This window comes from Amphiura filiformis, chromosome 7 (genome assembly GCF_039555335.1).
Source record: "Amphiura filiformis chromosome 7, Afil_fr2py, whole genome shotgun sequence".
NCBI lineage: Eukaryota > Metazoa > Echinodermata > Ophiuroidea > Amphilepidida > Amphiuridae > Amphiura > Amphiura filiformis.
Window position 1 is genome coordinate 65,998,996 of NC_092634.1, and position 12,602 is coordinate 66,011,597.

At 37.0% G+C, this 12,602-nt stretch overlaps 1 protein-coding gene across 1 annotated transcript in view; it reads left to right on the forward strand.

Moving 5' to 3' along the window:
- The window catches only part of LOC140158017 (intermembrane lipid transfer protein VPS13A-like), a 202,974-nt gene that overhangs the window by 110,781 nt on the left and 79,591 nt on the right, over window positions 1-12,602 (forward strand). Inside the window, 6 exon segments of the mRNA XM_072181266.1 lie at window positions 3,131-3,221; window positions 3,744-3,935; window positions 4,035-4,196; window positions 8,226-8,303; window positions 10,194-10,414; window positions 11,452-11,602. Of these exon segments, the coding sequence (XP_072037367.1) occupies window positions 3,131-3,221; window positions 3,744-3,935; window positions 4,035-4,196; window positions 8,226-8,303; window positions 10,194-10,414; window positions 11,452-11,602 (895 nt within the window).

Sequence of the window (12,602 nt, forward strand, 5' to 3'; positions counted from 1 at the left end):
GACATTACCTACAAGTGGGACAGACATTTGCTACATGTTGGCAACGAAGGCAGATCCATGAGTAAACCACACTCCCAGACAGTTGGTTAGGTCCATAAAGGATGAACGAAACAAGCGTGCAAAATGGAAAAGCAAAAGCAGCATAACAAGAGAGCAAATGACACGAAAAGGACAGAAATGTCTGGAAGTGCGGACTACAAATAGATAACACTATTAAATAACATGAATAATATTCAGAGCATAAAATAATCACCACTTAATGATAATTAGACAGTAAATTCACTTTATACATTAGTTTAAATTTTTTAACTGATAAGGAATTACGAGTACATGTCTCAATAGCATTCCATAGAATGGGACCCTGTCTTCTGATCGTATTTCTGGCAAGATCAGAGACAAAATTATGAGGGCGAAACAATTCAGAAGACCTGGTACCATAATTATGAATTCTATTGACAGTAACAAAATAATCAGAAAAATTTACAGGCAGTAAATCATTAAGTAAATTTATACATAAACACAGCTTTAGATAATTTATGAATATCATATACAGTAAGAGTATTAAGTCTGGCAAATAAAGGTGTCGAATGTTCAAGAAAATGAGAATTCGTACAGAGGCGATAATCACGCTTTTGTTTTGCGATGAACTAAATCTAAATTGCAATTATTACGGTCGGCCCAAATTAAACTACAATACTGAATATGTGGGAGAACTAGGGTATTATATAATGAAAACAAAATGTTCACGTGTAAAACGTGCTTTAGTCTGAAGAGTATGCCAGAATACTTTGAAACAATATTTGCAACTTGGACATTGTGATCTTTCCAAGTTAAACATTCATCCAAAATTAAACCAAGGAATTTTGTACTTGAAACGCGAGAAATAATGTGATTATCAATGGTGATATGAATATCTGGATAATTGCGGTTACTGAACCTATTTTTAAAAATCATATAATTACTTTTGTTAACATTAAGAGATAACTTATTCGCCTTGAACCAAGTAGAAATATTCGCAAGATCGAAATTAACATTATTAATTAATTGAGTCAAATCATTGTGAGATACCAAAATATTAGTATCATCGGCATATAAAATAAAACGAGAATGTGTACCAGCAGACATTAAATCATTTATATAAATAATGAACAGTAAAGGCCCTAAAATTGAGCCTTGAGGAACCCCGCAACATATATTTAATAAAGACGAATTATGATGATTATAAGTAACAAATTGAGATCTATTTGTGAGATAACTCCTGAACCACTCGAAGGCTATACCACGAATACCGTAATTAGAAAGCTTGGAAAGAAGAATATCATGGTTTATGGTGTCAAAAGCCTTCGAGAGGTCCAGGAATAACCCAATAGTATGCTTTCTCTTATCTAGATCGGAAATAATATTATCATATGCTTGAAGAATGGCCAATTCTGATGACAAATTAGGACGGAAACCAAATTGATTTTTATGAAGTAAATCAAAGCGATGAATGAAGCTATAAAGTCTTTTATGAATTATACGTTCCAATATTTTAGAAAAAACAGGTAGGACTGAAATAGGCCTGTAATTGCCAAAGATATCATTCTCGCCACTTTTAAAGATAGGGACTACTTTAGCAATCTTGAGCTTATCGGGCACTACACCAGAACTTAACGATAAATTAAATATATGAACAAGAGGAGGTGCAATTAAATCACTAACTGATTTAACAACGTCCGGCTTTATGTCATCAAATCCACTACTAGCACCAGACTTTAAAGTTTTGCAGATGGAGAGGACTTCTGTCACATCAGTTGGTAAGAAAAAGAGAGAACTAGAGGGAGAACTGATTTCTCTCATAAAATGTTGAAAATTAATGTCTGTATGAGAAATGTTACGTGCCAAATCAGGACCAATATTAACAAAATAAGAATTAAAATTATCAGCAACAATTTGAGGATCAGAAATATGAGAATCATTAACTTTGAAAAAGGAAGGAATATTTTTAGGTCCTCTATGTCGTCCCAAGATGTTATTAAGAACATTCCAAGTTTGCTTTGAATTAAACTTAGATTCTTCAAGTTTCTCAGCATAATAGCGACGCTTAGAAATTCTGATTAAAACAGTAAGTTTATTACGATAAGTCACATAGGCAAGTTTATTAGAATCTGTAGGACGACTTACATACTTCTTATGCAGCTTTTCTTTGCGAAGGATAGATTTTAATATCGCTGAGGTAATCCAAGGTTTACGAGGAATGCGACGACGGCTAGATTTAGTGAGGCGTTTAGACCTTATTGGAAAATGGAAATTATAAACATCAGCAAATTTATGACAAAAAGCATTATACGCATCATCAGCAGACTCAAAATCAGTGACGAAGTTCCAATCGACAAGACTTAAATTATTATGAAAGTTGTTAACTCTGGTTTGGTTGAAAAGCCGAGTTGGAATTTGAATTGGATTAATGTTAGAAACAGAAGCAGACTTGGTAATTTGATAAATAGGAAAATGATCACTATCAATGTTTGATGGGTATGAAAACCTAGTAGGATGTTTATGTGACGGGATCTGGATTTCTCATTCAGTGACAGGGCCAGTAGAATATATATCAGAGCCAGGTAAGTGGAGTGCCTCAAGGTTCTATACTGTGGCCATTTGTTGTATATGTTAATGGTCGATATCTATGAAAACCTAGCAGATGTATTTGAAGAGCTTGTTTCCAAACCATGTTAAGTCCACAACCCAATATTTCTCATTTACTTGTGTGATACAATCACAATTACTTTGACAAGTTTGACATTAGCAACAATGTTCTCATTTGGGAAACAAAGGCCTGGCACAATATTGTTACTGTGCATCCATCCACTATTTGCTTTGTAATGGTGCATCCAACTGAAATGACTATACCTATAGCATTACAATCCATTGCAAATCAGACACATGTGTTTGTGGCCTTAACATGGTTTGGAAACAAGCTGAGAGATCTGGATTTCTCAGTCAATGATAGGGCTAGTAGAACTGATATCAGAGCCAGGTAAGTGGAGTACCTCAAGGTTCAATACTGGGGCCACTTAATTTATATGTTAAGGTGTCTATGGAAACATTATGAATCACTTGTTTTATCACACATGGTTTCATTTATTTTCAGATTAAGAGACTTTTCTGTGGAGGATCCATTAGGCACTAATTTATATTCCAAACTGTTGTGTTTACAGGACCAGACAGCATTTGATCTCAAGGTAAGAATGACTTAATTTAATGTGCAAGATGATGTTATGTTAACAAAATTGAAATATCTACAGTTTGTCCACTCTGAAGTACAAAGTGACAACGGGCACATATACAGCGCGTAAACAGTGCTGCGTCTCTGCTGCAGGTATGCGTCCCTTCAAAATCGGCACTTCAGAGTAGACTGACTGTACAATCATGGGAAAGAAGCATTGGTAACTTCAACAGTTTTTTGCAGGTCACTTTGTACAAGTGTAACATAGTGTAATATAAATGTATCAGAAATTAATTTTTCTTTAATCAAAGCTCTCTCTTTTAAAAAAAAGATAAAGTATATAGAGAAGAACATGTTAAATAGGACCTGCAAAAAGGTGGCAAAGTTACTCCTGTATGCCAAAGTTACCCCTACCCCATCCCTGTTACAGTACATTTAAAGGACCCAAAAACAGAAGTTACACATGTATGAACATTACTGTTACACAAGTATGTTTTGTCAAGAATCACAGTGATTATTGTGGTGTCTTTTTTTTCAGTTGGTAATGTTCAAGAAGCTTCCACCTATGCCATCAAGAAGCAAATCACTAAGTACTCCCAGCTCACCCGATGGCAGTGTTGAAACTACAGACAGCTTGATAGCACATGTCACACCACTCAACTATGACATCAGATTAAGAATAGGGAGGGTGCAGGCAATATGGCTCACACAAACTGTCAAGAATTTCATGGTAAGTACATGGCAATGGTCTATTCCATTTAAAATCTACACCTGTGGAAGATTTAGATAAAGTCTACCACAGAGGGAGTGTGGGTTTCAAGTAGAATAGACATCAAAAGGCAAATCTGTAAGTACTCCCAGCTCACCCGACGGCAGTGTGGAAACTACTGACAGCTTGATAGCACATGTCACGCCACTCAACTATGACATCAGATTAAGAATAGGGAGGGTGCAGGCAATATGGCTCACACAAACTGTCAAGAATTTCATGGTAAGTACATGGATATGATCATTGGATAAATTGAAAATTGATATTGGAATGTTACTGTTATTATTGTTGTGTGTATCATAAGATCTCACACCACCAAATCAGAGTCCCATAGAGATATGTGCTAAATTTGCCTTAAGAAAACGTCATTTTTTCTTCACAGGAGCGACTCAGTTTTAAGCGACAGCTATGATGGTTGAAATCAGCCCTTGCCTGATCCCTCTGGCTGAGAAAAATATAGGTTGACCGTCATTATTTTTTACGACTGGCCCTCAAAGTCTACGATGTCTGGGAATTTCCGATTTTTCAGGCAAAACCATGCCGGTGTTTCTGTAAAGAAAAGGCTGCTTAAAATCATTAAAAGTTATTCGATCTCTCCCATCTGTGGTACACTTGCAGGAATTAATATTACTAATCATGGCCAATCCAAATTTGGCTAAAATTATGCAAATTTCTGCTCATTTTAATGCTTATATTCAGAATCAATGGGTTTTTCTGAGAAGTGAAATTCAAGGGCGCACAACCATATATACTATTTGGTGGTGTGAAATCTGAATGATGCAACATGTTTCTGATTATCCTTAATTTTAGACTATTTTAATCTAATTAACTTATTTTTAGCATAATTTGAGCAAGAAGCTGGTTAAATTTTTTTTTTCAAGCAGAATCATTGTGTCTGTGACATCTGCTATCTACTGAAGATAGCATTGTGATTACCATGTTAAAAATTCACCAAGACTTAGGCTTTCAGCAATTTACAGTCAAGAGGGACAAGTAACCAGGCAGACACACAAAAGCAAAGAAGAATATGTGACCACAATGTCTGAATTATAAGTTTTGAATTATATGGCCTATTAGTGAAATCTTAAGTCTAACCCCCCTAAGCTTACCTGATCCATGGACACATTTTATGAGCTCCAACCAGTGCCCTAGCCCACGTGCCACCATATACTGATGTCTTCTACATCTGGCACTGAGTCATTGCATACCATCATGATTGTAAACATTACCTGGTTTACCAGTAGTGGAATCATAAGCTTAATTAGCCTACCCCCCCCACCAACACACAAACCGTAAGCTTACTGATCCAGGCGCCTATTTCATGAGTTCCGACCAGTACCCTAGCACCATACTGCAATGTCTTCTCTATCTGGCACTGAGTCATTGCATGCCATTGATGATGTAAGCTTACAAAATATTATGATTACATTGCATGGGCCTAAGTCACTCTACTGAAATGGAATCTTTCACTCAAACACACATTTTGGGTCATAAACTCACCTTAGCACTGGTATATTAGTAGCAAATGTTGCAGTTCTCTTCAATTTTAGCCTTTAATTACATAAATTCAGTCAATGCACTTCTTCGGTGAATCCAAACACGAATTAGGCACAGGGCTAACTTGCTCAATCAAAAGTTGAGACTCACACACACAGCTCCATTCAGATCTCACACCACCAAATCAGAGTCCCATAGAGATATGTGCTAAATTTGCCTTAAGAAAACGTCATTTTTCTTCACAGGAGCGACTCAGTTTTAAGCGACAGCTATGATGGTTGAAATCAGCCCTTGCCTGATCCCTCTGGCTGAGAAAAAATATAGGTTGACCGTCATTATTTTTTACGACTGGCCCTCAAAGTCTCACGATGTCTGGGAATTTCCTTTTTTCAGGCAAAACCATGCCGGTGTTTCTGTAAAGAAAAGGCTGCTTAAAATCATTAAAAGTTATTCGATCTCTCCCATCTGTGGTACACTTGCAGGAATTAATATTACTAATCATGACCAATCCAAATTTGGCTAAAATTATGCAAATTTCTGCTCATTTTAATGCTTATATTCAGAATCAATGGGTTTTTCTGAGAAGTGAAATTCAAGGCGCACAACCATATATACTATTTGGTGGTGTGAAAACTGAATGATGCAACATGTTTCTGATTATCCTTAATTTTAGACTATTTTAATCTAATTAACTTATTTTTAGCATAATTTGAGCAAGAAGCTGGTTAAATTTTTTTTTTTTTTTTTAATCATTGTGTCTGTGACATCTGCTATCTACTGAAGATAGCATTGTGATTACCATGTTAAAAATTCACCAAGACTTAGGCTTTCAGCAATTTACAGTCAAGAGGGACAAGTAACCAGGCAGACACACAAAAGCAAAGAAGAACATGTGACCACAATGTCTGAATTATAAGTTTTGAATTATATGGCCTATTAGTGAAATCTTAAGTCTAACCCCCCCTAAGCTTACCTGATCCATGGACACATTTTATGAGCTCCAACCAGTGCCCTAGCCCACGTGCCACCATATACTGATGTCTTCTACATCTGGCACTGAGTCATTGCATACCATCATGATTGTAAACATTACCTGGTTTACCAGTAGTGGAATCATAAGTTTAATTAGCCTACCCCCCCACCAACACACAAACCGTAAGCTTACCTGATCCAGGCGCCTATTTCATGAGTTCCGACCAGTACCCTAGCACCATACTGCAATGTCTTTCTATCTGGCACTGAGTCATTGCATGCCATTGATGATGTAAGCTTACAAAATATTATGATTACATTGCATGGGCCTAAGTCACTCTACGAGATGGAATCTTTCACTCAAACACACATTTTGGGTCATAAACTCACCTTAGCACTGGTATATTAGTAGCAAATGTTGCAGTTCTCTTCAATTTTAGCCTTTAATTACATAAATTCAGTCAATGCACTTCTTCGGTGAATCCAAACACGAATTAGGCACAGGGCTAACTTGCTCAATCAAAAGTTGAGACTCACACACACAGCTCCATTCAGATCTCACACCACCAAATCAGAGTCCCATAGAGATATGTGCTAAATTTGCCTTAAGAAAACGTCATTTTTTCTTCACAGGAGCGACTCAGTTTTAAGCGACAGCTATGATGGTTGAAATCAGCCCTTGCCTGATCCCTCTGGCTGAGAAAAAATATAGGTTGACCGTCATTATTTTTTTTACGACTGGCCCTCAAAGTCTCACGATGTCTGGGAATTTCCTTTTTTCAGGCAAAACCATGCCGGTGTTTCTGTAAAGAAAAGGCTGCTTAAAATCATTAAAAGTTATTCGATCTCTCCCATCTGTGGTACACTTGCAGGAATTAATATTACTAATCATGACCAATCCAAATTTGGCTAAAATTATGCAAATTTCTGCTCATTTTAATGCTTATATTCAGAATCAATGGGTTTTTCTGAGAAGTGAAATTCAAGGGCGCACAACCATATATACTATTTGGTGGTGTGAAATCATAACTATTACCCAGTTTCTGATAAAATTGCAATTGAAATCCTTCAAAATGCATTCTTCCAATGTTCATTTATTATTAGCCATGAATTATTGCAGTCATCAGACATGAATAATTTCATGTTGATTTTTAACTAAAATGGCTAAAATTCTGGTATACCCTGCGCACACTTTGTTTAAGGTTTAGGTTTAGGATTAGGTGAGGGTTATAATTAGGGTTTTAACTTCTATTGTAGCAGTACTTCAAAACCAGTTTTGGACGCAACAAAATAATATCACAAACAATGCCACCTTTAGAAACATTGTCATGATGTCCCATAAACCACAACTCATGTACGTAAACATGAAATGAAATGAAACATGAATTGGTTACTGTAAAAATGAGTTGACTTGTAATTTACAAAATCAACTTAATAAATAGACATTAATGACATAGACAAGCAACTGTTTGGCTTGTTCTATATAGAAAAAAAAATGTCACCCCAAAGAAATAATTGTACACAATTATTCCACACCATAATCGCATATATGCAGAGTGTAATTAGACATCAGTGCATGTTTTACGATTCTTATTTCTCACAAACTATGGTTGCTTACTGAGAGAGGAAGCTTTCATCTAGATTACTCTTGGACGTTGTCAGCCCCAATATCTGACACTTAGACATCAATACATTTGACACATTTTTATTATGCTCTTTTCTAGTTGCCTCAAGCTCTTTGGAATATTTCATTAAACCATTAACTATGTTTTCCAATTCCAGGCATTCTTCCAGCCATTTATTGATCAAGATGTTGTAGAGTCAGCAAGAGCAAGCACACATCATGCAGTCAAGAAACAGGTGAGAAGATTCTCTCAGTCAGAGTTGTTCCATCTATTACACTTACCCATTTCTCATGTCTGTCAAAAGGGAGGAACACCTTGTGAATCCCTATTGGCTTGTACAGGGCCTTTTAGTTGCAGTAAATTTTAGCCACATATAGAAAATACCAATTTGCCTTTTCTTTTGTAATTATTGGGAGTTTATTCCCATGATAAGAAATCAAACTTTTGGAATTGTTTTACCAAGAGGTATTTATTTTATGGCATGTTTTGTGATTTCCCCCATTAAGTGCAACAGTAAATGTCCCCTTCATGTCAGAGGGTGCGAGCTGGAACAGCCAAATCCCAGCAAAAACAACTAATGCGATGAAGCTATCTATCGCGAGCGACATCATACTGATATTCGCAAAGTTTGACATTTTTTTGTCCAAAAGAATTTACCACCAAGTTTGTTATATATCACATCATTTATTGAGCGCTATATCAAAAATTACCACAGCGCTGTACAATAGCAAATAACATGGTTAAAAACACAATAATATAGAATTATACAGCAAAAATAAATATCACTTACATGTACAACAATAATTATTAAAAAGCAACACGATAAATCATCAATAGACCATAATAACATGATTAAAATACAATTTAAAAAATCGTTGTGGTAGTGATGTTACAGTCATGACTATAACATCAATGGTTATATGTTGTGTAAATAAACACAGCCAAAAAAGAAAGTCTCCAGTAGTTCCATCCCCATTTAATCAGAGTCTGATGAGTTTATGGCAAAATTATTTAAATAATAGTTTTCTATACACTTTCCTTCAAAGGTTGATACCAAATTTGATATCAAAAGTTTAATCATCGTGAGCATAGAAACCGTTGTTTGGAAATTCGCGCAATTTTAAAAATGACATAGGGAATTGTATCACGTAGCAGAGCTAGTGTGAGTGCCAAGAATTACGTCGCCTGAATAGGCCGGCAGGTTAAAGGTTTACCCAGGCATGTCAAAATGCAAATCAAATACCCCGCTCTTTCAATTGTGCGCAGGCAAGTGTGCAATGATTCCTGTACGGGTTGCTTCAGGCCACATAATAAGCTGATACCATGCATTGGATTTTGCGTGGTCAATTCGTAATTTGTCATTTTTAAAATTGCATGAATTTCAAAACAACGGCTCCTATGCTCATGATGATTAAACTTTTTATGTCAAATTTGGTATCAACGTTTGAAGGAAAGTGTATAAAAACTATTATATAAATTATTTTGCCATAAACTCATCAGACTCTGATTAAATGGGGATGGAACTACTGGAGACTTTCTTTTTTGGCTGTGTTTAGTAGTGTAGACAACTTTGGAAATCCTTGAAGCCTTTCATTATGCATGCTTAATTTGTTTCAAAATTATCTTAAAATAAACTTAATACCTGCATTGTTTTGACTAACATGTTGAGGACCTCACCAAACAAGGAGGTTGCATCAGACTCAATCTCAACATCCTGCAAGGCCCTGTTATCTTTGTCCCATAAGGTCCCCAGTCAACTTATACCTTGATATTGCTGTGAATAGTATAGCTAACTTGTGAAATCCTTGAAGCCTTTTATTATGCTAGCTTTCTGCTTTGTGTACTGGTCATATGCTTCAACATAAAAAGTTCACAAGTTTTGAGATATTTTATCAAAATATCAGGTGCTATCTCAAGAACCATTGAACCTATAGTGGTTTTTTTGTACTCATGCATTTATCATGCTGATTCCAAATATGGTCATGAAAATGTACATTTCTGAAATTTTTAAATTTTAATGAAAATTTGGCACTTGTCGTCTGCAGTCAACACCCTATGGAGAGGGTTAGTTTGCTCCAAATTTCTAGTAAATTGTAATTTTTGTTTCTAATTATCTCCCCTTTAGGTTGAAGACCTCACCAAACAAGGTGTACGCATTGGACTCAATCTCAACATCCGAGCCCCTGTTATCTTTGTCCCACAAGGACCCCAGTCAACTCATACCTTGGTGGCAAATCTGGGAGACTTGTTAATTCATAATACTCTAGAAGAAGCCGAGGGAACATGTGGTGGAAGATCTCTGGTGGATCATATATCAATACAGCTCTATCATGTACAAGTATCAAGGTGAGACACAAACACACCCATCCCACATATGAGCACCCCACACACCCCTTCACACACATGGAAGTCTTATTAATTCATAATACCCTAGAGGAAGCCAAGGAAACCTGTGGAGGAAGGTCTCTGGTGGATCATATATCAATACAGCTCTTATGTACAAGTATCAAGGTGAGACACACACACACCCCCACCCCTGCTTGTAAATATGTTCAAACGAGGACCTCGACTTATGGAGGATCTAACCGAGGACTTACACGCCCGTTTTTAATCGACACACCGTGGACCTCACACAAACACACCAGACAACTTACTATCCAACTGAGACCCGTCCTACACCCCCTATGGGGGACCTATCTTATATGCTATCTTATATGCATACTTTCATCATTTACGTTATCCTGATCATAGTTTCAAACCGAGGACGTCCTCGTTTGGAGGTGTGTCCTCGTTTTATGGTGTGTATCCACACACCCAATCACACACATGGGAGATTTGTTAATTCATAATGCTCTAGAGGAAGTTCAGGGAACCTGTGGAGGAAGGTCTCAGGTGGATCAGCTCTATTATGTACAAGTTACAAGGTGAGACACAAACACCCCTACCCCTACCCTACATACTCACCCCCACACACCCCCTCACATAGGAGACTAATTGATTCACAGTACTCTGGAGGATGCTGGGGGAACCTCTGGAGAAAGGTCTCTGGTGGATCATAATATCACTATCAGTGCAACTCTATCATGTGCTAGTTTCAATGTGCAGTTCAAAGGACATTCACATGCATTGCACCTTTGCACTACGCACACCCACCGCCACAAACACACACACCGTGTTGATAATGATATTTATCGTAAAGAAGGTGATGAAGAATATAAGATCAATAGCTGGTATCAGGGGCTGATGTGGGAGTGATGATCATGACGTGAAAGTTATAGTGATCATAACATTGGTATTGGAATACTTTAAATGGAATGATGGCAATCATTTAAATTGAAATAAGGATGAATTCATTCTGTTCTTGATTTTGTTTTTCTTTGCAGAGGCATTGTGAGCATGAGTGACCAAGTCTTACAAGCTCACCGACAATTAGTTGAGCCCGTAACACTTCAGTTAGACATCAAGCGATCTCTCCCACCATACATCATAGATAGGGTCCCCCTGGATATCAGCGGTACACTAGCTAACATACTGGTAAGAAGATTGTCATTAATTAAGGAGCCTCAAAACCTGGGGGAGGTCTTTCAGTTAGACAACAATAGATCTCTCCCGTCATATATCATAGATAGGGTCCCCCTGGATATCAGCGGTACACTGGCTAACATACTGGTAAGAAGCATGGAATTAATAAAGGAGACTCAAAACCTGGGGGAGGTCCTTCAGTTAGACAAAAATAGATCTCTCCCTCCATATATCATAAGTAGGGTTCCCCTCGATATCAGCGGTACACTAGCTAACATACTGGTAAGAAGCTTGTCATTAATAAAGGAGCCTTAAAACCTCTCCCTCCATATATCATAAGTAGGGTTCCCCTCGATATCAGCGGTACACTAGCTAACATACCAGTAAGAAACTTGTCATTAATAAAGGAGCCTCAAAATATGGGGGAGGTCCTTCAGTTAGACAACAATAGATCTCTCCCGCCATATATTATAGATAGGGTCCCCTGGATATCAGCGGTACACTAGCTACCATACTGGTAAGAAGCTTGTCATTAATAAAGGAGCCTCAAAACCTGGGGAGGTCTTTCAGTTAAACTCTCCTCCATATATCATAGATAGGGTCCCCCTGGACATCAGCGGAACACTAGCTAACATAATAGCCTCAAAACATGGGGCAGTCCCTTACATTTTGGTTGGATTCCCAAGCATTTTTGAAATATGTGCTTGAAGTGTAACCAATTTGTGGATTTTGGACTGGAATAAAAAGGAGCTGCTAGAAGTTGCTGTATATTCTAAAGAAATTTCATGAATAGTATTTGTGACACAATCTGGTCCATGGAGGCCAAAGGAGGCATTTTTGAAAAATCGAGTTACTATAATTATTACCCTATACAAACATTAGCCTATCCTATCCTGAAAACACCAAAGATCTAGCATACTTGGTTCTAAAGCTCTTTAAATGTGAGTTTTAGGATGTCTATTTTTAGGATGTCTATTTTCTTCTGTATTTTATTGTTTTTTTACTTCATATT